Raw genomic sequence first — 26,216 nt, 5'->3', positions numbered from 1 at the left:
TATGTATATACATATTAGGGTCTCCCCACCCCCCCCCAAGAGGTCACCAATTCTGTGAAATGAACACTGGCCTGAGCGCCTCCCAGGCTGCTACGTGCATGAAGATTCCAGAACACAAGATATGTGTCTGTTTCGGCGCTTTGTACCATAAACCGAGTTCCCTGGCCCACGTGGACCCTGCTGCGTTGAAGAAAGAACCTGCTCCCTGTAGCGTCACCATCCCCACAGTAAGCCCACACCCCATACCCTTACACCGCACCCCGCTCTCCTCCCAGGGGGCAGAAGGGTTTGGGGAACCAGGCCCAGAAGGAACCCAGCGAGGGCGGTAGAGGGCGCTAGAGGGCGCAGGCGGCCCGCCCAGACCGCACCCGCTCGCACATGCGCAGCAGAGACTGCATCGGTCAGGCTCTCACCCTCTCTCACGCATCTCCGTTCCTTCTTTGACAGCGTTTGAGAGCTGTAAAATCCTCACACCTCTCTCGTGCAAACTTTTCCTTCTACTACCTTCAGCATCGGCCTGGGATTTTAACCGCGTTACTTTCCAATCCCTGCAGATCTCTCCCTTCAGTCCCAGGAGCCGACCTCCCGAGAGGTGTCCCTCGTCCTTGGTGCAAGTCTCGCGAGAAGGCGCCCGTGTCTCGCGGTATTTCCGTGTCGCCAGAATCCTTAGCGCGAGGCGGAAACCTATCCCTGGATCCCAGCGTGTTTCCCTGCAGCTTCTGGGCTCTGCGCCCCTATTGCCGCGTCTCCCAGGCAGATGGCGACCCCCGAGCCGCCGCTGCCGATGGCCAGAGGCTGCCAGAGCTCGGCTTCGCTCTCTCCGCCGCGGGGCGACCGAACCCTTCTAGTAAGGCACCTGCCAGCCGAGCTGACCGCGGAGGAGAAAGAGGACTTGCTCAAGTATTTCGGGGCGCAGTCCGTGCGCGTCCTGTCCGACAAGGGGCGACTGGTAAGGGCGCGCCCGTCCCCAGCCGCCCGCGGGGCGCGGGGCTGCTGAGCCGGGGAGGAGCGCTCGCGCGGTGGGGGCGCCCGTCCTTCCCACCCGCGGCGCTCGCGTGCGGAGGGAAGTGGAGGCTGGCTGGCGCCCGGGTTACTGACAGCTCAGCGACCGGCCGCCGGTCGGAGGAAGGCGGGCGGCGAGAGCGGAGCGTGCCTTAGTTACGTCCCCTTCTCCGACCCGGCTCGGCAATCTCTAAACTACTCCTATCCGGGTGGGGGCGTTTCCTCTTAGACTCCGTATTCTCAGAAACGTGGAACAAAGGACTTGTGAAAAATCTTTCTTCGTTTACAAGCCCCTGCTAACACAGTCCATTCATGCAGAGCAGAATGGACTGGGATAGTAAACTTTGAGTAAACTAGTTACACTGTTTCTATTTCATTCCCTTTATACCTGAAGATTTCCTTTATGCCTTTAGAAGGATCTGTCTGCAAGGCGCTGTTAAGTTTCTGCAAGATGGTTTTTTTGTGGGGCAAAACATTAATGGTTCGAAAGTCTCCCCAGTGATTCTAACAGGCCGCCAGGATAGAGTCTTCCTGAAAAACTACCGATTTTGATCCAAGTGCCAAGTCCTCCGTGTCTTTGATAGGTTCAGCACCTACGCAAAGTGGCCTATTAGGAATGCAGTTTTACAGAGGCTGAGTGATGATACAAGGAAAGTCCTTGTAAGTAAAGGACTTTGGGCAGAATGACATTATTCCCAGCAAATATAAATATTCTACGTGATTCAGTTTAAGTCTGCTTAATTAGGTCATCTTGGATCAAATTAGGCAAAAGTACAATTGTGATATAATTACTCAAGCAATTTTATTTTCTTGAATTTTTATTGTATTTTTTGAATACCATTTAGCCCCCTTATACTTCTTCCGCCTTGCTACCACCACAGTGCTGTCCATGTCAGTGAGTCTTTTTTCCTCCATCCCTTCACCCCCACCATCCCCACCCCGGTTAGCTGTCATCCTGCTCTCTCCGGGTCTGTCTCTATTTTCAAGCAATTTTAAATGCTTTAGTGAGTACAGACAAGAACTTTTCCTTAGCAGAATAATTCATTTACTTTGGACTTATATTCCTTTTCTGATGGTTTTAGACAGTTGACAATTTATACTTAAAAATAGATTTTCCCCATTGAACCCTTGTTACACAGATAAAGCCCAAAGGAAATAGGCCCTCAAGGAATGTTTTTTGGTTGAACATTTTAAACTCTGCATTTGGCTCTATAGAGGAAGGTTAAATATCTTTAGATGTGTTACAAAATGGGAGATATTTGATATTTTTGCATGGTTAAGGGTGGTCTGTTGGGTCTAGTAGCAGGGTTGTTTCATTTTTATTTTCATTGACTTTGGAGAGAGAGAGGAAGGGAGAAAGAGCGCGAGAGAGAGAGAGACGGTGATTTGTTGTCCCACTTATATATGCATTCACTGGCTGTTTCTTGTATGTGCCCTGAATGGTGATCGAACCCACAACCTTGACGTATTGGGATGATGCTCTAACCAAGTAGGCTGCCCAGCTGGGCCATAGGGGCAGTTTTTAAACTTGTGGCAAAAGATTGTGTACAATATGCTGTTTGTGCACGTACCTTTATGTGGAAAAGGCTGCATAGCTTTTGTCTCGAAGAAGTCCAATGCAAAAAAGATTCAAAACCACTGTAATGAAATTAGTAGTGATTAGTTAAAATCATCCAGAGTTTTCATCCTTTTTCAGGATTTCATGAATGTGTCGAATACTGTTAAGTGGTAAAATATCAGTTTATGAAAAAACTTAAATTATAGTAGCAATAATTTGTACCTTAATTCTTTTTCAGAAACATACAGCTTTTGCTACTTTTCCTAGTGAAAAAGCAGCTATAAAGGTATGACTTTTTCTTTACTATTAAAGTTATCGCCAATTATTTATTTAATCAGGGTTCAAAAATAAAACATAATGTTAAACTATAGTTTTTAAAAGCAAAGGGGTTTGTATTTCAAGGTTTTGCTCCACAGGCTACATTTGGTTTGTCAGTTGGCAGATCTTAACCCAAAGCTTGAAGTGTGTAGACCTAAGAATAGTAGGTTAACAGGAAATAAAATGAAAACTGAATTGTAATCTCATGTATTTAAAAATAAGTTCTAAAGGATACAAAGATCCACAACTTTGTAACCATTGCAAGGCAAGATGTGTTAAGTATCAAAGGGAGCGTGGTATGTGTGTCTGTTGTATTGAATCCAGGGAATTGCTGGTGGTGGAAGTGACGGTTTATGGAGGCCTTTAACAGTTCATCGGATTTTGAGAAGGAAGCAAAGGTAGCCGACTTCCAGGTTGGAGACGTGGCACGGGGCCGGGGAGTTGGACTTGAAGCCGTAGCCGTGGGCTAAAATGGACACAGGACTTGCCAGGGAGGTCAGTCTAAATTTGGGAGGGAGGGATCGAATTTTGTTTCTAGCCATTCCAAAGGCACTTGATACTTTTGCGCGGCCAACCGCGTGGTCAGGCCTGTGGGAGAGCTCTGGTAGCGTTCCTGTGATGGGTCGGAGGTGGAACACGTTTGGAGGTGGAAAGAGCAGGTGGGAAGAGGAGATGAGAGAAGCAGGGGCCCAGGCGAGAGGAAGGGGCTGCGTGAGCTGGGAGAAGGCAAAGGAAGAAGCAGGGTGAACTTGGCAGAGGCTGAGCTTGTAGGGCTGGTGATCCCTGCAGATGCGGAGGCTGAAGGAGAGGGAGGCTTTGAGGTGTTTGAACTGAGTTACTGGGTTATCATGTCCGATGGCAGGAGGGGCGGGGTTCAGAGGGTGTTTGTAAAGGTAGGTGAGGCATTCAAATGTTACCTTCGAGGGGTCAGTGGGCTACTTCCGTGGAGATATTTTTAAAACGGTTAAAAATATGGCTCTAGAGCTGAGGCAGGGTCAGAAATGAGTTTCTTCAACCAGACGAAGGGACAGGGTTGCCCGGAAGACTCGCCGGCAGAGGAGGTGGGCTAACCTCCTTTTGTCCCACCTCCCTGTTCGTTTACGCATAGAAAAAATGTAGCAGAACTGTGTGCCAGATTGTTAATGTCTTTATCTGAGGGTGGGGTTACAGAAGACTTTCACATGCATATTTGTTAACATACAGGAATGTTTTTCAGAAACATGTTTTTTATAGAGCATGAATATGTGAGTGAAATATGGCGATGAAACCACATTCCGTTAGGCTCACGACTCACCTGGAGGAGAGGACGTGGAGCCAGGAAGGGTCTCGGGGACGGTTTCTGCAGAGAGAAGACATTGGGGGGTGGGGGCATTGGTGGGAGGCCTTTAGGCTAGGGTGCACTTGATTGACTGATTAAAAGGGGAGGGGGATGTTGAAGAATAAAATAAATAGCTGAGAGAGACAGGGAATGAGTTAACCTGAAGAATGAAAACTTTAAGTCCTTGAAAACAAGAGTGTGGGTGGTGTCCGTTCTGAGAGGAGGGATGAAACATTTAGCTTACGTGCCTGGGGTTCAGGCGATGAACGGTTAACTGGCTGAAGAAGTTGATTTAGGGGCTTGAACATCATTGAAACGTTTTAAAACTGGTTTTGCATAATGAAGGAGTCAAATAAGGATGCACAAAGGTGGAAGAACAGCACTGCAGTCCCAGGTAAGGCCTGCAGGTCCATCGGTCCAAAGTGTATTAAGTGCCAGTTGTGTGGGGGATGCTGCGTTAGGTCCGAGGGTACCTCCGTGAACAGCAGTTTTACGCCCTCATTGGGGATCACATTCTCAAATGTGATGGACCATAAATTGTGTACGAACATGATCAACGCTGTGAGAAGAAGAGGAAAGCAGGAGGAGCGCTGGTGGGGGCTGAGTTGGTGTCGTTAGGGTCACGTTCAGGCAGCAGGGCGAAGAGGGTGAAGGGGGTGAAGGAAGTTGGCCCAGGCATGTCTGGGGAAGTGCATCCTAGGCAGAGGGACAGTTAGGACTGTGCAGCTGAAGCAGACAGAACGAGGGAGGTCACCGGGTTGGAGGCCAGAGAAGAAACGCGTCCTATACGTAGGTACAGTCGCGACCCTGGTGCTCACTCTGAGTAGAACACGGAGTCACCGGGGTGCTTTGAGTGAAGCCCTAGCGCAGTATGACTTACGTATTGGAAAGGACCACTTTGGCTGCCGTGCTGAGACTAGATGGGAAGAGTCGAGGCAGGGGACTCTGTTACAGGATTATTGTGGATGAATCCACAGGATTAATTCAGCCCAGAGACCGGATGGTCGTAGCAGCAGAGAGGGGGAGAAGTGGTTAGAGTCAGGATATATGATGAAGGCAGAGGCAGGCAGGATTTCTTGAGCTTGAATATGCAATGTGCAGAGGTGTTAAAGGTGACTCTAAGATTTTCGGCATGAGTGTGGAAGAATGGAGTTCCAGAGACTGAAATGGGGAAGGCTCCAGGGGAGAACCTTTGAGGGGTTGGGGAGAAGGTGACTGGTTCCGTTTTGGAGGTTTTGATTCTCAGGTGTCTGCCAGGTCGTGGCTCAAGGGGAGCTGTCCAGCAGCTCAGATGTAGGTTCCTGGACTTTGGGACAGAGGGTTGGGCTGAAGTTACATGGAGTCATCAGTGTGGAGATGGTGTTTAAATTTAAGGTGCTGGTTCAGGTCACCGAGAACTTAGGTAGAGGACCAGTAACAGTTCTGGAGTGCGCCCATATTAAGAGTTTGAGAAGGCACAAGCCAGAGAAATTGAGTAGAAACCAGTGACAGAGAACTAGGAAGAAAACTGTAGGAAAGTATGGTGTTGACACAGCAAGGGAAACGTGTAGGAGGAGGGGAGAGCAACTGTGTTAGATGCAGTGGAATGAGGGCTGACCATGGCCCACGGGCTTGGCCGTGCAGAACCCGTTGTCATCTCTGACAAGCAGTGACTGCACTGGCGGATTAAGGCCTGAGCTGGAGCAGGTACGTGTGCGCCTGGGTGGGAGGAGAGGGGTTTTCCTTAGAGGGCTTAGCGATGCTGGGGGGGGCGGGGGGGGGACGGTGGTAAACAGGGTCACTGGCTGAAGAGAAGAGTGGGATGGGGAAACTGGGGTGTGTTGTACACTCACAGGGATGATCCCATGGAGAACAGATTGGCCGGGGAGGTAAGAATAGCCCTGAACAGTCCGAGAGCGTAGAGGAGGGACTCCTGAGTGGTGAGAGAGGGTGGGATTTAGCATCCACGTCAAGCCATTGGATAAAGAAAACAACATGGATAGTTAATATCGTGGTAACAGCTGGAAGGTAGAATGTGTGGATATGCAAATGCTGGCATGTGGTATGTGGGGGTTAGGGTGGGAATCAGAAGCTCTCAACGCTCGCTTGAGTTTTCTCAAAGCAGGAAGCAAGGTCCTAGGCTAAAAGAAGGGGGCGGAGCGTGGCGAGGCTGAGGAATACAGAGAGATCGGTAGAGAAAATGAACTAAGAATACTTGTACAACATGTAATTGTGTGGCCTCGTTCTGGTCCACCCCCAGATTTGTGGTCTGGTCGTGAGTTGAAAGTGATACTGAGCAGATTGACCGTGCTTGTTTTTCTAACCATCTCCAGCTGCCAGGGACTAGTCAGCATTGGACTGAACCCGATTTCAGTCTGCTAAGTGGTAGGAAGCAGTTCCTAGTGAGCAGTAAGCCTGGCAGCCTGAGGTTAGGAATGGGTGAGAAGTAGCCCAGGAAGCCATGGCGGCGTTGACAGTGAACGTGTGTAATGCAAATGGCCTCTGACAAATACTCTGGTGCAGTTACCAAATTTCTCACTCTCTTTTTCTAACTGAAGGCACTGACGAGACTCCACCAGCTGAAACTGTTAGGTCATACTTTAGTTGTTGAATTTGCAAAAGAGCAAGATCAAGTTCATTCCCCATGTCCCTCTTCAGGCACTGAAAAAAAGAAAAGGTAAGTAGATGTTAGGCTTTCCTAACATTTCAAAGTGTTTTTTAATCAGTTGTGTTGCTATTGCATTGTTTTCAGACTAACAAGTAAATAATTTGAAACAATAAATGACAGATCTCTCTCTAATTGAATCTAGTACATTAAGACAGTGTATTTATTTTTGTTTCTAATTGTTCATTAAGAGTTGATTTACTATTAGGAATAAATGTGAGGTGGGAAGAGAATGGGGTTAAAAGCATTGAACTTGAAGTGGGGGGAAGGTCACCAGGACGAAGTCTTTGCTGTGTCACAGAGAGTGGGGGTCACCAGTAGGCCTGGCCTTTGAAATCAAAGCCTGGAATTTGGTTCCCAGCTGTAACTCCTGGTAGTTACAGAACCTTCACAAATTTGCTTTACACCCACAGTTCGCTAAGACTAGGCCCTGGACCAGCTGCATCCAAGACCCAGGTCCCTGGGTCTTGACTGGGATACAGATTCTTGGGTCTTAACCCAGTCCTACAGCATTAGAAATTGGGCCGAGTACAATTGAGGCCCTCAGGGGTTCTTAGGGTCTGCGATCTCTCATACCACCTTCGGAGGGTGACAGGAGGAGTCCGTGGAAATGCCGCGTGCCTAGTACGGGTCTGCAGTAGGGCAGGCGTTCGGTAAAGGTCGGTTCTCTTGTCCTTGCTTGTCGTTGGCGTGTGCCTGAGAGAGGCTTGACGTTTCATTTGTTGTGGCACTGTCTTGCTAAGGCTTTGTGTGAAAAGGGCATGTTGTCTTGTACCCAGTTTTTCACCCTATTTCTGAAGGTAAGATGAACTTGAACTTTGCTGTGTTCTAGGTCTGACGAGCCTGAGGAGGAAGAAAAAGAAAAGAAGGAAGTTGGTTGTTTAACTGTGGAAAATGGAGTCGCACCAAGTCATGGGTGAGCCTCTGTTGTTTCCGTCTTGTCCTTTTGGTTTGTTGCACTGGCGGGTTTCTGTGTGTGTGTCACAAATAATATAAAGGGATATTTATGGGGTATATTATCCATTTGTTGATTGAACATTTTGAGCTATACGAATTTGTCACTGAATTTGCTTCCATGAAAATACTCAGAGCTATAAGATAAGGCCTGATAAGAAGCACCGTATTTGTCTTTAATGGAGGCAGAAGGCAAGTTTCTTTTTAAATGTCCTTATTTGGATCTGTTAGGCACAAAGCAAATCTAGAGAACAGAATCATTTCAGCAGTTTTCGTGTTATCAGATGACCTAAAATGAGTTGTGGGTATGAAACTCGGTAAAACGTTATCATGTTAAATATTTTTTAGGCTGACATTCCCCCTAAATTCATGCCTCAAGTACATGTACCCACCGCCATCCAGCACAATCCTCGCGAACATAGTAAACGCTTTGGCGAGCGTGCCCAAGTTCTACGTACAGGTAGGCAGAAGAAAACGGACCTCCCCCAGCAGATGCCTGTGCCATTTTGGTATGCTCTTTCTCATGCTGATTCTCCAGCTTTTTCTTACGGTGTTCATTAGACTAATTCGGACAGGCGGCGGTACTGCGATATTTTGAAGGTGCCTTCGTCAGTCCAGGCCCCTGTAACCAAGTGCCGTAGACTGGGTGGCTTGCAGACAGCAGGCCGTTGTTTCTTACAAGGCTGGAGTCTGGACGTTTGAGGCCCCGGGGCCAGCGTGGCTGGGAGCAGGGCCTCTTCTGGCTGCAGATGCCGCTTCTCTCTGTGTCCTCACGTGGCCTGAAGGGGGTGAGAGGGCCCTCAGGGGCCCCTTTCCTGACGGACACTAATCCTGCTCCTGGGGCTCTGCCATGTGACTGATTACTTCCGAGGGACCCCGTCTCCTGACCAGTGTGATGGGGTCAGGGTTTACTGTATGAACTTGGGGGAGGGTCGCAAACATTCCATCTGTCTTTTCATTACTACAGCACAAGCAAACCGTCACATTTAGTATTGATACTAGTGAACATAAGGCAGTTCAGGAGACATAAATTCAGGTAATTCTTTGTACTTCACACACACCTTTACGTAGAGATTCTGTCGGAAAGGAACAGGTGTAGCGGGGCCCTCAGCAAGTGCCGGAAATGTGGGTTGTAATAGGAAACTCTTTGAAGATCAGCACATGTTGTATATACAGATAATGTTTATTATTTTACTTCTCTCTACTCACTCATTTCACAATAATCAAGGGAAAATAACATTTCAGAAGACTTTACATGTTAATAAGGAGGGGAACACCTGCAGAGGTGACGAACATTTTGGGAAGGTCGGTCTCCCAAGAGGCCCCGGGGCCTTGTCGCAGCCCGGGCCTGGGTCGCGACGGGCTGGGTCTGCCGGCCACCGCGCCGAAGTGATCAGCAGTGTGATGGGGGTGTTTTTAAGTGCACAGTTTTGTGAGGCGAATCATCATTTTTCTAAGTGATTTTAAATGTTTCATCACTTTAAGGTGCTTCATCTTATGAATAAAATGAATTTGCCCACACCTTTCGGACCAATCACTGCGCGACCTCCCATGGTAAGAAAGCTCTTAGAATTTTCAAGACTCCAAACGTCTCCCACAGGCGGGATTCTTGAGGCTAAATCTTACAAATGCTGTTCCAGTGACTGGTAATGTGCCCCGAAAATAAGGCGCACGTATGAAGTTAACGTGATAGCAAAATAGTGGAGTGGAGGGGCAGGAGCCAGAGCGGAGGCTGCGTCCCCGCCGGCGCCGTGTGGCCCTCTGACCCAGACACCGCCTCGCCTGTGAGACAGGCCCGTGGCAGAGACGTGACGCTCTGACTTCCCGCTGCTCCACTTTCGTTGCCTGCAGAACTCCACTTTTAGAGGAAGGTTGCTAGTGTTTATTAGACTCAACTGTGCTGCAGACTTACCGGTTACTTAGGTCATCGGTTGTCTGCTCTGCGGGAATTCTAGTGGCTGTTTGCTGTGGTGCTGCTTCAGGCAGTACCCAGGGGGAGGGTCTGAGAGCCGCCCCCCAGCTCCCAGTGGAAAACGTGCCTTTCTGTTGAGCACCGTGGCCGGCTGCTTCTCTGAGGGTGCTCCTCCAGCTTCCCAGCCGCCCCATTCTGCGGCCCGTTCTGGGAATAGCAAGTCCATTCCCAGAACGGGGCAGAATGGTGTCCTGCTCTACCGAGCCATTAGGGGAAGCCCTGAGCTGGCTCACTGCGTGCCTTCCCAGGTTGGGGGGTCATCGCCACGCAGCCTGCAGGTGCAGAAAAGGGGGGATCCTGTGTGGAGGGTCCACAGGCCGGCAGCCCCGCTGACACTCAGGTCCGAGGTGCCCGCCAACTGCCAGGGGTGTTTGGGGCGTTTGTCTGGCCAGGGCCCGGGGGAGAAGACTGTTGGACCTCAGCTAGCTGTTGGCCCCTGCGGAGGCCGGCTGTGTGGAAGAGTGTCCAGAGGTGCAGAGCCAAGCGTCCTGCGTCCGAACGGAGTGGCTATCCTGTTACGCAAACATCACGGGCCGTTTCTGTTGTCGTTGCTCAGTATGAAGACTACGTGCCGTTGCACGCCCCTCTGCCCCCTGCCTCTCCGCGGCCACCGGAGGAGCCCCCTTTGCCAGACGAGGACGAGGAGCTGTCTAGCGTGGAGTCAGAGTATGAGAGCAGCGACGAGGAAGACCGGCAGAGGTCTGCGGTTTCTGGTGTTTGCATAGGTTCCCGAAGCACACACTGTCAGAAAGAGGTCCTCTTGCTGTCGTAATTGTACTGGGTGTCTTTGTAACTCGACCGTAGAGTCTGTGCCTCCCCTGCCCCTGCCCCTCCAGCACGAAGTGGTGATAGATTCAGATCTGAGCCTAGGTGTGAAGGCGTAGGAAAACTTTTGGATTATGAGTGATTTTTCCAATTTGTGACTGTGGTATTATAAACTGCAACTGGTCCTCATTATTTGTGGATTCGCCGGCTTCGTAAAATGTATTCGTGACTCCAAAGTCAGTGGTCACGGTGCTTTTCTGGTCTTTGGAGGCCACGGGCAGGCACAGGACGGAGGCAGTTTCGAGTCGTCTGACGCCCGCTTCCCAAGGCGAGGAGTATCCGGTGACCCTCTGCCTTCCTGTCTCAGCTGTCGTTCGGTAAACGGGTCCTTTTCATTGTCTGTCCGGTACCACGTGTTCCCCACCTTTGTGCTCTTGGTTTGGTGATGTTCCCATTTAAAATGGCCCCCAGGCCTAGTGCTGAAGTGCTGCCTAATGTGTCCAAGATCAAGGACGCTGCGGCGGCCCCGGTGGAGAGCAGGTGTGTATTAGATAAGCGTGTTCGGGCAGGAGGCGCCCGTGCCCAAGAGCTCAGCAGCAGCGCGTCAACAGTCTGTGTTAAGTGAGGTGTGTTTGCACAGAACCCGCATCACACAGGGTGTGTCTGGGTCGGGAGCCCCTGGGAAGTCAGGGGCAGAAGCTCGCAGGAACCTGACCCTGAACTTCCCTAGGGGCAGCGAGTCATCATTCACCAGTTTTTTGTTTGTGGAGATTTTGTAGAATAGGAACATGCCAAATAGCAAGAATAAGAATACTAGGCTATATTCATATTTTTTCAGCTTTTTCCCTTGGATTTTATTCACCTCAGAAAGTTTTCTAGAACACTTCTGTAGGATTTCATGGAAAAAACTACTAAAAAACTACTACAAATGAATTACTTTTTAATTAGTGTTGTAGATGATCCACAGGTGTTATTTAAGATTCTGGTGAAGAGCAGTAGGGTGTTGATCCACAGCGTAGCCTAGAAAAGGAATAGCTGACATTTCTTTCTCGGGCCAAAGAGTCCCGTCTTGGGGGAAAGCAGCCCTAGACCTTCCTAAGTGCGCGAGCACACCCGTGTTCCAGAGCGCTTCCCGTGCGCAGAAACGGGCAGCTGGGTTTGGTCCTGGGGCTGTAATCCGCCAGCCCCTGGCCCGGAAGCCTGGTGGGGGCAGAAGATGGGGGTGTCAGGGGACTCCACGCAGGAGGCAGGTACAGGAGGAGTGGATGGCCTGCGTCAGAACCCATGCAGGGACCTGGGCGACATGGAGAAGGAATGGACAGTTTTATTATGATCGTGTCAACTTTCACTTAATTAGCAGCTAAGCATATATCCTCTTTCTAGGGAGAGAGTTCAGACGGACGTGTAGGTGCTGCTGAAATTACATCGTAGGGCTGCGTGGAGCATCCGTCTTGAGTGGAGACTTTTAGGAAGGCTCATAGTTCCTGATAGACTAACGTAATCTGTTACTACAGAAAGAACAGTCTGGCATGTTGCATTGGGTTATTATCCTCTAATTATTATCCTTTACTTTTTTTATAAAAATAATGACAGGAAGTACAAATGCTGCGTGTGGACTGGCCCAAATCTGCTTGTTTTTGTGCCATTATGTGTACGGAGTCCTGAGAAGAGCCAGGTTTTTGCATGAACCAACGTCTTCTTTCATGTTTCCCTATTATCTTCTGGAAATGTGGGGGGAAGGTGGTATTTATTCATTCAGCAAATACGTGTTGATTACCATGTATAAGCTTGGCGCTGTTGTTGAGACTTCGTGTAGTTTGGATGAGCAGTTTATGAACGTAGACATGTGTTGTACACCTGGATTTCCTCATAAAAGTCTTGGATAACCGTGGTTGTTAGGGTTTTAGGTGTTCAGCGTGTGCTTACGTTTTTCCTTGAGTAGGACAGCAGGTGTCAGTCTTGTTTAAACCACGCGGTCCCCCTTCCCTGCATTTTACTGTGTGTGTGTTTGCTTTGCTTTTAAATTGCACCCACGTGACCCTGGAGAGGTAGCGACTAGTGGTTTTGGAGCTTCGGCTCGTGGAAAAGAGTGCCCGGCCCTGAACAAGATCCAAGATGCCTGAGGAGGCCTCTTCTAAGTAGTTCTCGTGGTGGAGACAAACTGTGTACAATGTATCAGTTGTCACACCGTGATTGTTACGTACAACCTGCTTCAGAGTATCGTGTTTGAAAACTTTGTCCTCAAGTAAGTTACTTGGTTCCATAATGATTCGCAACAATTATTTACAAATACTTTTAAATACAAACTTCACCCCGGGTTCCCTTTAATAATTAGAATATGAATCACGGTAGTTTTAGTGTGTTTTCAAGGCCTTTGGACGGCCGTCCTGGCAAGAGCAGTGAAGTTGCCCGGGTTGTATTAGTGTGTCCTGCTCCCCTGTGTGCATCCTGTTTGGCCGGTTTGGGGGGCAGCTAGTAAGTTTTATAATAAAACTTATCCTTAAAAGAAAAATTACGTAAGTTCCCACTTCCTTCAAACTAAGATGAAGGTTGAGCAAGGAGATTTAGAACCTGTTCTTTTGTCAGGTGTAGTATATCTTAATTGATTGCTTAGGAATTCCACTTACAGCATGCGAATTATTTTGTGATTTTTAAAGCCAGATGCAAATGTAAGGTGAATAGAAACAGTGGTGAATAGTTATGCTTCTACATAAGGAAATACATTTTTTTTTTTTTGCTTTTCCTTCCCCAATGTAGAATGGCCAAACTAATGGAATTAGCAAATCTTCAGCCCAAAAGACCGAAACCAACAAAGCAGCGCCAGGTGAGAAAAAAGCGAAAAATAAAGGATATGTTGAGCGTACCAGCATCTGTCTCACACAGGTAACTTTGATTTGGGCTCTGAAATAGGGGTGGTGTGTGCGCCTGTCTGCTTGCTTAGTTCGCGTTGTCTAAAACAGTCACGGCAGAAACTTGACCTGCCTGTTCACCATGGAATCTGACGTACTTTCGTATCTTACTCAATAAAATTACTGTTCATTGCGATTTTAATGTCATTTACCTTTTCTACAGTGTAAATTTTTCTTGAATTTGTAAGTAACTTCATGAATTGAGGAAGAAACTTGTTAAAAGTGTCTGTTTTTATTTTTAAAGGAATGAATTTTTAATCCTTGTTTGTTTTCATTTCATTTTAAGTATTTTTCCTGCCTCTGTCTGTCTGGACACCAGTCTCACGCATTTAGTCTCTACAGGAGCCCTGAGGAGCTAAAAATCAGATAATGTGAACCAAATTAAATGTGCTAATAGCTACAATAGAGAAATAAGGAGAAACCGATATAATTAGTTTTAATGATATATTGTTTTACCCACTATATGTTTTACTCATTACATATATTTTACCTAATACGTATAAAATACTACTCAGCATATAATTAATATAAAATGTTTTTGATGTTTTACATTTTTTGTACAATGTTAACAAAGTCCGGAGCACATTTTATCCTTAGAGTGTATTTTAATTTGGATGGTAACATTTTAAGCATTCATTAGCTACTCCGTTGGACGGCTGTATCGTATAGTATATGAATACGCTGCATAAAAAGGTTTATATTAAATGTAGAATGAGCTTTCCTTGCATGTCGTCAAATAACCTTCAGTTCGGAACCAGTAGTCCTCCCGTGCTGTCTGTCACTTGCTGAGTGAGTTGATGCACTTTCTCAGCGTCTGTCCAATCTGCTTGTCCACCTGCACTGGGACCGAACAGTGTCAGTAGCAGGACACATGCAAGGGTTTATTGGATTGCCAAAGGGAAGGTTTACTTCGTGTCATGCCTGTGGCGTGCGTGCCTTCCGGTGTAACTTCCAAAACGCACGGCAAAGAGGAAGTGATGTTTCCCGGGGGTCCTGCTTGTGGTTCCAAAGTAACACCGCGGCTGTTGGTCGTTCCACACAGCAGCGCGCACCCTGTGCTGTCCCCGTCGGATGTGTTCGACCAGCCCCAGCCGGTGGGGAGCAAGAAAATCGAATTCAATATAAATACCGATGTGCCTGCTGCATTAAGGAAAGATTCAGAAAAGGAGCAACACAGTGAAGAGCAGAATCACGGTAAGCATGTGCTAGCTCTTCAATATTCCATGTAAATAGTCTTCTCACTCAGCGTTCTGTGCCAGGAGTAAGTTTTGTGTGTAACGTTTCTGTCTCGGTGTTTGTGGACTGTGTAAAATACGCAGTGAGGCCTTCCTCAATGTCAGGAACTGTTACCCGTTTTGAACCTTTTTTATGAAATTAAAACTGGTGCTCAGTTAACAATGAGAATGTTACTTACATTTTGTTGTTGATGAACTCCAGGGCGAAGTGTAGTCTAGCGTGGCTGATGTTGACACTAAAAAAATAATAGAAGAAGTTCTTGAGTTGACTTTCATATTGCTTGTTAAATGCGATGTTCAGTGGTTTTATTTCTACAGTGGTTTTGTTAGTGTTATTGGTTAGAAAGCAATACCACGACTCTCTTGTGAGTTGTAGATTTTATGTAACTTTCTAAAAATCAAAACACTGGAGGTTGTTTACCAAGATACTGTTTTAAGTGTAAGAATAGTTCATTGAAATTACAGATATTTTTCCTGCTTATTTTAGGCTATAATTTGATCATGTAAAAGCATTCCTTTGTTCTTTAAATCTCTTATTTAAATTTTGGAAATAATACAAGTTTATAGAAAATGTGATTGAAACAAGGGTGTGTAAAGTAAAATTTTTAAAAGTTAGCACTTCACACCCACTGGGCCCTGTTCACTACTCAGAAAAAGCCACCATTGACAGTCTGGTGCATGGGGCCCCTTCCGGCCCTTGTTCTGGGCACAGGATTTGTCGTCCACGCAGGATCGACCTGGGGGAAGCCCAGAGCGTGGCGGGCTCCAAGCGAGGCCCTGGAGGGCAAGTCAGACGTGGTCACTGTCCTTTCAGAGCTGGAAGTGCAGCGGGAGTCGCTTGTTAGGTCTGAGTGTGAAAGCCTCTGCTGCTTGTTCAGGCCTCCCCCCAACCCTCAGGGGTGTAGTCCTGTCGCTCCTTATCACCCATGCTCTGTCCGCAGAAGTTGAGGGGGCTTCCCTTTTTTGCTGTCTCGGGAAATGCGGGACACATGTCTTTGCTCAGGTGTCTACAGCACTGGCATGAGCGTAGGTGGGCACTGTGGTGCGGTGGGCACAGCGGTGCGGGAACAGAGTCGCCGCTGGTTCCGAGTCCTGGCTCCCGCGGCCGGTGAGAGTGTGCAGCCAGCTCCTCTCCCGTCCGTCTCAGTGTTTGCGTTTTCCTTTCTGTGTGCTTGTCTTTCTCCTCTCCTGTCNCGACCTGGGGGAAGCCCAGAGCGTGGCGGGCTCCAAGCGAGGCCCTGGAGGGCAAGTCAGACGTGGTCACTGTCCTTTCAGAGCTGGAAGTGCAGCGGGAGTCGCTTGCTAGGTCTGAGTGTGAAAGCCTCTGCTGCTTGTTCAGGCCTCCCCCCAACCCTCAGGGGTGTAGTCCTGTCGCTCCTTATCACCCATGCTCTGTCCGCAGAAGTTGAGGGGGCTTCCCTTTTTTGCTGTCTCGGGAAATGCGGGACACATGTCTTTGCTCAGGTGTCTACAGCACTGGCATGAGCGTAGGTGGGCACTGCGGTGCGGTGGGCACAGCGGTGCGGGAACAGAGTCGCCGCTGGTTCCGAGTCCTGGCTCCCGCGGCCGGTGAGAGTGTGCAGCCAGCTCCTCTCCGGTCCGTCTCAGTGTTTGCGTTTTCCCTTCTGTGTGCTCGTCTTTCTCCTCTCCTGTCTGTTTTGAAGCTTCATTTAGCCAAGGGCTCAGCCCTGGAATGACAGGGAGTCCAGCGGGGCCCTTGAGGCATGACGGAAGCCGTGTTGCCTGGGCCCCGTGTCTGCGGCCACGGGGGCCTGTGTTCCCTTCCACACTCCCCCATGCAGTGTGTTCTTTGCACCATTCACAGCTTTTCGGAGAGTCTGCCTGTTTGTAGTGGTACAACCAGGGCTTTTCTTGTGAGTGTTCACTCTCGGCCTTCCCAACTCCCTCTCTGCCAAGCCGGATTCATTCTCCCTGAAGCTAATAATATTCATGCTTCATTAGTCAAATCCATTCAATGTTGTTATCTAAGATAAAAAATTTACAGTGTTTTTAATTTTCCTAATTGAATGAGTAATTTCTTAAGTATACAAATAATTCTTTTTCGTAACTTCCTGTAGAATGAAGATTAGGACTGACTTTTTTCTTTTTAGGAGTGGAGGTTTAATGGGTTTTTTTTAGTATATTCAAATAGGAGTGCCTTATTTTATGATGTTTACCCAGAAGTCGTTCTAGAGAAGGTTGATGGTTGTTCCACAGCATTCTGGTGCAGTACTACACAATCTTTATACCCATTGTGTAAATACCCCTGAATTACCACATCCCGTTAGCAGAATGCCTTTTTTAATTATGTAATTCTTTGATGAATTGCAGTTTTTCACACGGGTATTAGTAGTTCTCACTGGGCAGGTTAGACACGACATTGATTACTGCCCTTCCCCCAACCCCAACACACATTCTACCTCTTTGTCATCAACTGTGTATTTCACTGGGTGCCTTTCTGGTGCCTCAAACTAAATAGAAATTAAATACGGGGGGCAAGGGCAGGTTTGCAGTGCATTGCGACCCTCTTGAATTAATAAAGCTACTGCAGTAATCATAACCTGCATGTCTTCCTCCACATGGAGAACCATAAACCTACTTTTGCCATCCCCGTATGTAGAAAACGAGTTTGTTTCCTCCCCACTTCCCAGGCCCCCAAAATGCACCATGAAGCAACCGTGGGCTGTTTGCTGTCCTCTGTGCTGTTCCCATGTCACAGTGGCAGAGCCGCAGGGTCAGGATGGGAACCACGTGGCCTGTGAGCCCTGGCGTGTTCCCTCTTTGACCCTGTCCAGTTAAAGTCCACACGCCTGAAGACTGGAAGGGAAGGGTTTTAATGGCTGTTGTTGGTGTTCACTCTTAGGTTTACCTGCTGCTGAGGTGGATTCATCCAGTGTAGGATTTGGAAAAATCTTCCCCAAACCTAATGTGAACATCGCAGAGGAAAGTAAAGAAGACTCTGATGAGATGCCGTCGGAATGTATTTCTAGGCGGGAGCTGGAAAAGGGCAGAATTTCTAGAGAAGGTAATTTCATGAAGTAAGCAAGCACTTACTCCATTTTACTTTCCTTCCACCCTTCAGGAACAAAGCTGCAAATCTTCCTGCTCCTTACCTATGGGCACAGACTTCAAAACATTCCTCAGCTAAGGTTTTTTAATCACCGCTTTTCAAGTTTAACTCCCAGACTTCATGGGGAGGAAAGTCTCTGTCAGTGTGTTTCCGATTCACGCTTGGAAACACTGTTGTTTTTTCCTGAATGTTTTCTGCAACATCGTAAACAAGTGCCCATGGCTGCAAACTGGAGGTCACCGTTCCAGGTGACAGGCCAGCCCGGTGCTGTGCTCGAGTCTCGGGCGCAGCCCTTGTTTGTTTGAAACCAACAATTGTAACTATTCGGTGATTGGAGGTCTGTATTTAAGGATAAGGATCTCATATCTTAACAGGATAGTTTTTTACTTCCAAAGGACTTTTTCCTGTCTTTTTTATACATTTTGGGAAGATATATAGGAGTTTTAGATTGACATGGAACACCTTACAGTTTTCCTATAGTAATGGGAAGTAGGTTTCTACGGGGCATTGTTGCATAGAACGTCTCAGTGTCGGGAACAGATTGTTGACGCTAAGTAGGAAAAGTGGTACAGGGATTCCGAAGCTGCGTTTGTCAGGAATACTCCCGTGTTATGTGTGAGTACTCGTTCTTACCTTCGAATGTGCTGGTGCCTAGTAATGTGGGAAGTTGACTTTAAGCAAAGCAATTATACCAACAATCGGTAGCATTAATTTAGTTCAGTCTCTTTTAGTAAAGTGACTTGTCTTAGGAGGAACTTCAAGCACATATTGTATTGGATAAATTTTCATTATTTTAGATCCCTGAAAATTTTATACTTTATTTCCTCTTATCAATTCAGATTTTTAATGGGTATTTTTATCCCATTAATAACATTACTTTTAATTTTTATGGTTTTAACATTTTCATAATGCTCATTTTGTCTATTTAACAGTTATATTTCAATGTTATAGGTCTTGAGAAAATTGATAAAAATATCTTAACTTTATATCCTTCCTTGTTTTGTTTTTGAATAAGAAATGGAAACACTTTCGGTTTTCAGAAGTTACGAACCCGGTGAACCAAACTGTAGAATTTACGTAAAGAATTTAGCTAAACATGTTCAAGAAAAGGTAGGTTAAACTTTACACATAAATGTTATTATTTTACTTTATTTATTTATTTTTGCTAGACTTCCTTATTTGTTGTTTTCTTGTTGAAATTCTAGGACCTGAAGTTTATTTTTGGAAGATATGTTGACTTTTCATCAGACACACAACGAATAATGTAAGTGGCAGTGACATTATCAGCGTATTTTCTTAATCGGTTGTGAACCAACCCCCTTGTTTATACCAACCTTTTCCCCGTGGTTACAAACAGGATTCAGCAGCCTCCTTGAAAATGGGCAGATAGTAGAAATTTAATATTTCAGTTTCCTTGCGGGCCAGCTGGTACCTGTTGCAAGAGCTCACCTCCGCCATTGTAGCGTGGAAGCGGCACGAACAGCGCATGCGCAGACATTCACGGCTGAGGCCGAGGGAAACCTTGCCCAGTAGCCTCGGCGTAGATTCCAGCTACAGCAGAGCTTGCCACGTGCCAGCCGGTGTGGAAAGGACCCGAAGAGCTGGGCAGACAGTTTTCCGGGTCCGTCCCCAGGCCCCGGTTTTCTGGGCTGAGGTAGCGCCCACGAACATGTATTCCTAAAAAGCTCACGGGCCGTGTGGAAGCTGCCAGGGCAGAGATGGGACTTGGAGCGCCGCTGTTCTAATGACTCATCAGTGACAGCAGCGAGGCGACCCTGTTAGATTCTCTCCCTGGCGGTGAGCGGTACGAGCGCTGCGTTGAGCGGGGCTCCCAGTTTTGTGAGAGTGGGAGGGAAGGATCTGATGGGTGATGATGTAGGAGCTCGTGTTTGGAGTTAGAGTGTTATTCTTTGCAATTCCATAGTAACTCCTGACGATGTAAGACCCTTTGCCACGTAATTAGAAGTCAGGAGAAGTACAACAGGTGAGGAGGGAGACGTTTCGGTGAATGGAGGGGTGACTCACAGCTAGTTAATTTTGTTTGAAATTCCCAGTGTAGGCAGTGTTGCTGCAGTCTTCTCTGGCCTGCGTCTTTCTGGACGGGGACGCGCAGGTCTCGCAATTCCCCGTCATACCTGTTAGTGGGGGCGCCTCTTCTCACCAGGACGCCACGTTGGTTTCTGCTGGCCATGCAGAACCCTGGGCCTTGTTCTTGTTGCTGCCTTTGAATGTGGTTATAAGAAAAATAGATATTTAAATGTATATAAATATACACAAATGTGTATATGTATTCTTTTCCTCTATTTCTAGTGTTGCCTGGAATTCAATTTTGATGGGGAAAAAGTTCTATATTGAGAAGGCAATACACAACAAAATGATAAATTAATAATTGTTTCACACAAGACTAGTTATGTGAGCTTTTTCAACTGTTACTGCATTTTTAATACTTTAGAAAGTGCTTGAGCCTAGTCCTGTAGACTGTGGAAGTGGCAACCTATACATGAGTTACAAGCTGTAGCCTGATTTTTCTAAGGAGTTTTGTCTCAAAAATGCTGAAAACTAACACACTGTGGAACGGCAGAACCCTGCAGTCAGAACGAACGGGTCTAGTGGGCGTCTCCGTGTCTGACTTGAGCTGCATGGGGCACTGAGGAGGGACCACCGTCCCTCGGGCACCCAATGAGCCCCTTGCTCTGACTCTGTGGGGGGTGACGCCCTCCCACCCTGGAGGCCCGTGGCTTCGCCCCGTTGCTGTCAGCCCTTGTCTTCCCGGCGTGTGGTTGTTTTCTGTCACTTGAGTGGGTAGTGTTGAATTGCCTGCGTGAAATTTTTAAAATAGAGGTATGAAAGAAAAACTTCGGCAATTTGCTCTTATAGTTGCTTGTAATAAAATTTTTAAATCACAAATGCTTGTAAAACAGCTAAAAAGGTAGGTATAAGTACATCCTCAAAATTATATTACCTACTTATCAAATCCATTTTAGAACCAAATACAGAATACAGTCTTAGAAAGTTCAAGTCATTTATGCGTTAGATTGTATAGCTGTGTTTTTCTCTGAAATATCAAAATTATAAATTGTTCAGCGCATCTCCATTCACTCCGTGAGACTGGCCCGACTTTCTTTGACCCAAAACCCCTCTCTCCCCGGCCCAGGTTTGACGTCCGCCTGATGAAAGAAGGCCGCATGAAGGGACAGGCCTTCGTTGGGCTTCCCACCGAGAAGGCAGCAGCGAAAGCCGTGAAGGAAGCGAATGGATATGTTCTCTTTGGGAAACCGATGGTGGTCGTATCCTTCAGATCATCTGTTGGAAAGACCGTGGTCTTGAGAAGGGGGGGTCACTGAAACCGGTTGTTACCGTCCACAAGAAGACTCGACAGCTAGCATTCTGACTTGAGACAGTTATAGACGTACTTAGCTGAGTCCGAGGAGTAGTATTTCGGTTTTCATGGAAAAATAGAGGAACCTTAGCAGTGTGAGGTTATTCAAATTTAGCCAAGTCTAAATGTTTCACTTATGTAGCTCAGAACAATGTATTCATGCCAAGCCTGAGACTACAAAATCCAGAAATACGTTCAGAATCATTAAAGAAAGATGTGGTTCATTGTCGTTTTATTTTATAGTTTAGCATATTGTAATTTATATTTGTATTTGAGAACTTTAATAACCACAATTTACAATTTGTTAACTGAACTACTTTTGGTACTAGTTAATGCAGCTTGCAAACCAGAAGCCAGCAGGATGGATGAGGAGCGAAGGTCTAGGTGTAAAATATATTTTACCTGGAGAGGAAAGGTAAATTTTTTGCTTCTCCCCCAAATCAGGGACAGCAGGGAGATAAAGAAATATTTGACAGATGTCTGAGAGTGGAAAAATAAATTAAAAAAGATAAATTCAAAAACTGTACTCCTACTCTAAATGAGAAAGTTCCTGATCATTCTTTAGTTAAGACCACTTTCGTGTTTGCAAAGAAATCCTTAATGCTTAAACATCAGCAGTTTGCTCGGTCTGCTAGACCCAAACAAGGTTCTAAAGAAGGAAAAAGGAGGTGTTAAAATCAGTCCAGGTGAGTATGGACATAAATTAATAAAAGGAGAAGACTTGTTTGAGCTGAAAGTTAGGAAGAATAAAACTAACGGAGGAGTAACTCAAGTGTCTCCTAAGATTCTGAAGGGCTCAGCCAGATCCATCTGTCTGTCTCTGTGTGTCTGTCTGTCTGTGCAGTTAATTCCCATCAAACTTCAAAGTCGGCACCACCCCCCACCCCATGCTTTCCTGGGAAGGCTCCGCCACGCCAGGACAGATCAGTCACCCTCGGTGGGGCCTGAGAATTTGCATTACTAATTACTAATTGAACACTTCAAAGAAATATATTCGCGTTTTTTGTGGAATGGAATCTTTTGTCTTCTAAGCATTTCCAACTTTAAAGTTGACTGATTTAGGAAAGGTGAATGAAAATACATACTTTTTGTTTTCTATTTAAAATCTTTCTGCCTTGGTATACTAGAAGAACATGAAGTAAATGGGTCAAAATGACTGGTGTTCAGCTGAAAAAAACTATATAACTTGGAGAAAATCTTGCTTAATGTTTATTCCCTTTGTGAGATACCTTGAATATTTGAGTTTTGTTTTAAAGGATCTGTATTAGTTTAGTCAGAAGTCCTACAGATGCCTCAGTGAAACAGTAAAAAATAAACAGTTTTCAGTGTGTGTTTTTAAAAAAAACATTTATTTGTGAATTCAATGTGGAAAATGAGAAGAAAGTAAACTGCCGTCTGCTGTTCTTCCTTAGAAGCACCCTGCGTACACACTGCCGTAACTCTGTCATTCAAAATGTATCCTTTCTCGTATCCTTTTGGGGGCAGCACTTTTTTGGTCTTTGTTTTTCTTAAATGTTTTGTCCCTTCCACCCACCCATTGATCCAGATTAAGCTGTAATTTTTTTACGATTTCAAGGAAATATTGCTGAATATCACTGCTGATGAAACAAATCTTGTATGGGGTTTTTTAGATTTGTTGCTAAATTTTCTACTCTGTCCTTTAGCTTACATATTTTTTGCAGGGAAAGTTAGTGAATCAGGTCACTTTGTTTGCTTGTAGAATGTGTGCCTTTACTTTGATACAGAATTGAGTCATTTTCTTCATTTATGTATTTTCTAGACCTAATTCAGTATCCCGTGTATTCTATTTCATGACATGTCTGGTTTAGAAATTCTGTATAACATGTAAAACTTGGCTGCGGAAAGGAGGCTTTTTTTTTCTTTAAAAATTACAAATGCAGTAAAAAACTGGATTCCTGTGTAAATTCCAAATAAGAGTGGCAGACCTCACAGAGGAGGAGTGATTATAGAAACCACCCTTAGGGTACATAGCAAGTAGAAGTGTTTTTTCCTCTTTCTCTTTCTAAACCAAACCACATGAAGGAAGGAGAGAAGAGTCGACAGGCCACAGGCCCAGGGTAGCACGTTGAGTGGGAGTAGGCGTCCCAGTGGGTGTAAGAGAAGAGGGCATCAGGCTGGTCCCCTGGCCAGGACCTCGCAGAGCAGGTTCTCAGTCCTGGCTGCACGTTCGGATGACCTGGGAAGCTCTTTAAAAGTACTGATTAAAATGTCAAACAAAAAGACATGCTAAAAAAATACACTGAAGCCTGGGTTCCTCCCCCGAGTGTTGACTTACTGACCTGGTGTGCAGCAGGTACCTGCTGAGAACATGGAGGAAGGGTTTTGAGACATAAAGGTTCCTGAACCCCAGCCTAGAACGAGCGAATCGGAACCTCGGGGGGTGGGAGGGAGGATCTGAGATGACAAGGTTGCCTTTGTGTGGCTGTAAGAACTGACCAGTGTGGATGCTGCTTCGTGAGGTGGAAATGGTTTGGTGCCGAGTTCTACCCTAGCCATCCAGCCTTTTATAAGTGGGAAAATAAAGCTTGGTGTCTCCATTTACAGATCTTGCTTCTATTAGGGCTGTGAAGACAATTCAAAAAAATCTGTTAATAACCATTCTTTCCCTAAGAGTACAAAAACGCATAAATATTGAAATTGCTATTATTTTTTGATAGGGAAGTTAAATACTACATTTTTTAAATGTTGTAAATCAGTGTCTGTGTTGAGCTTTGTTTTAGACAAAATTTAGTGCTGACATGATTCACTAATTTTCTAAATATAAATATTTTAGTTTTTGGTTATTTTGAAACTAATGACCTTTTTTATAATCATGATTCTTTTTAATAAACTTTTATGCTATTTTAGGTTCCTTTTGAATTCCGTATCTTTCCTGTGTTTCTACCTTTGAGAAGAAATTGACCCCCTGGACTGTGGAACTGTGCGTAACAGCTTTTAAAGTGTATTTAAAAATTAAGCCTATATTCACTTGAATTAGTTTATTGGAGATGTATTATGTGCATTTTAATCAACTTCACATATAATAAATTATTTTATTTCCAATAAAATGATGTTCTTAATTTTTAATGTGTTTTATACTGCTAGGAGAGTATAATTTGATAATTACATAAATTTATTATAGTCACAGGAACAAGTATAAAGGACACATGGACAAAAACTAAGGCGGGGGGGAATGGGCTGGGATGGGAGTAAAAGACAAAACTGTACTTGAACAATAATTAAATAAATTTAAAATTTTATTACAGTAATCTTACATTAAATTTAAATTTTACTTTAATTTTACAAATAACACCCCTTTTGAATTTTTACCTGTATACCAGTGTACTTACTTGAAAAAAATTTTTAAAGTTATCTTATTTCTGTTCATTCTTTTAGAAGTTCTGATTTTGTTTTGTTTTGTTTTCTGGGTTTTATTTGTTTGTTTGTGTTTAGTGGTGGGGGCCTTTTCCCAGTTAAGGAAATTTGTAGTGTTGCCCTCATTTTGTCTTTGGATTTTGTGCCATCACAATCAGAATACCACTCAGAAGGTGCCGATGTTCCCATATAAAGCTTTCTCGTCCCTTGGTGAAATTAGTTGCATGTGTGTGTGAGTAGGGGGCCTTTTCATACAGGCAGAGCTCACACACATACTACCAGTTGGGTCCAGACTACCACAGTGAAGCTGGTCATGCACATCGGTGGATTTCCCAGTGCGTATCCAAGTCATGTCTGCACCATACGGTGGTCCATTGGTCTGTGATAGTGTTACAGCTGACAGAAGCAATGTGCATACCTTAATTTAAAAATGCTCTGTTGCTAACAGATGCCACCATCATTGGAGCCGCCAGCAGGCTGGTTCTCTTGTTGGCGGAGGGCCTTGCCTCTGTCTCGGTGGCAGCTGACCTTGCAGGGCGCAGGCTGCTGAAGGCTCCTGGCAGTCTCTTAAAACAAGCCGGCAGTGAGGCTGGCTGGGGCCAGGGGCTCCTCCTTTCAGGTCACTTTCTTCGTAGCGTGTGATGTGGTTTGACAGCATTTTTAGCCACAGTAGAACCTTTTTACAAATCGGAGACGTGCCTTTCAAACTGATACTGTTTTTTAACTAAGTTTATGTTATATTTGAAATCCTTGGTTGTCTTTTCAACAAACTTCACCAGGAGTAGATTCCATCTCAAAAAAACCACTGTCTTTGCTCATCTATGAGAAGCAGCTCCTCATCTGTTAAAAGATTTTATCTTCAGGCTCCACTCCTAGTTCTAGTCCTCTGGATTCCTGTCCCAGCAGCAGTCACTTCCCCCACTGAAGTCCTAAACCGTCCGAGTCGTCCCTCGGGGCTGGAATCAGCTCTCTGGAACTCCTGTTAATGTGGATATCCTTACCTCTTTTCATGAAGCACAGGTGTTCTTCATAGCATCTAAAGTGCTGAATCCTTTCCAGAGGCTTTCAATTTACTGGCCCTGACCCCTCATAGGAGTCACTACCTGTGGCAGCTAGAGCTTTATGAAATGTTTCTGAAATAATAAAACTTGAAAGTCAGTTACTCCTTGATCTATGGGCTGCAGAATGGATGCTGTGTTAGCAGAAATGAAAACAACGTTAATTTCGTTGTACCCTTCCATCAGTCCTCTTGGGTGACCAGGTGCATTATGAATAAGCAATAATAACTTGAAAATCTTTTTTGCTGAGCAGTAGGTCCTAACAGTAGGCTTAAAATATTCAGTAAACTTTGTTGTAAACGGATGTGCTGTTCCGTTTATGGAACGCAGGCAGAGTCGATTTAGCGTAATTCTTAAGGGCCCTTGGGTTTTCAGAATAGTAAGTGACCACCAGCTTCAACTTAGTGTCACTGGCTGTATTGGCCCCTAATGAGAATCAGCTTGTCCTTTGGTGCTTTGGAGCCAGACAGTGACTTCTTTCCAGCTATGACAGTCCTGGAAGGCATCTCCTTCCAATATCAGCCTTTTCATCTGCACCGAAACCCATTGTTTAAATAAGACAGCTGCCCCCATTGTTACCTTAGCCAGGTAAGTTATCTCCTGGATAACTTGCTGCTGTTTCCACGTCAGCACTTTTGATTCACCTTGCACTTCGATGT

General features: G+C 45.7%; 1 protein-coding gene across 5 annotated transcripts; it reads left to right on the top strand.

Annotated features, from left to right (window-relative positions):
* Nucleotides 1-665: 665 nt before the first annotated feature.
* RNPC3 (RNA binding region (RNP1, RRM) containing 3) lies at nucleotides 666-24,244 on the top strand. 5 transcript variants are annotated; one of them, XM_037051304.1, is made up of 15 exons: nucleotides 666-949; nucleotides 2,799-2,846; nucleotides 6,734-6,852; nucleotides 7,673-7,756; nucleotides 8,143-8,254; nucleotides 9,280-9,348; nucleotides 10,323-10,465; nucleotides 13,289-13,414; nucleotides 14,486-14,634; nucleotides 17,539-17,700; nucleotides 18,761-18,855; nucleotides 18,951-19,009; nucleotides 20,900-21,032; nucleotides 21,740-21,810; nucleotides 23,993-24,244. In XM_037051304.1, the coding sequence occupies exons 1-14, from the start codon at nucleotides 758-760 to the stop codon at nucleotides 21,797-21,799; spliced, it is 1,551 nt and encodes a 516-aa protein (XP_036907199.1). In that variant the 5' UTR covers nucleotides 666-757; the 3' UTR covers nucleotides 21,800-21,810; nucleotides 23,993-24,244. The 5 variants fall into 5 exon arrangements, with proteins under 5 accessions (XP_036907199.1, XP_036907198.1, XP_036907200.1 ...); XM_037051303.1 differs by having other exon boundaries at nucleotides 14,483-14,634; nucleotides 21,743-21,810; nucleotides 23,993-24,243; XM_037051301.1 differs by having other exon boundaries at nucleotides 667-949; nucleotides 14,483-14,634; nucleotides 23,993-24,243.
* Nucleotides 24,245-26,216: the final 1,972 nt, after the last annotated feature.

The sequence above is a fragment of the Sturnira hondurensis genome, unplaced genomic scaffold, assembly GCF_014824575.4.
Source record: "Sturnira hondurensis isolate 20B ecotype Veracruz unplaced genomic scaffold, ASM1482457v3 Scaffold0007217, whole genome shotgun sequence".
NCBI lineage: Eukaryota > Metazoa > Chordata > Mammalia > Chiroptera > Phyllostomidae > Sturnira > Sturnira hondurensis.
Note: the sequence above shows the minus strand (reverse complement) of the source record. Positions and strands in the feature narration are given on the sequence as shown.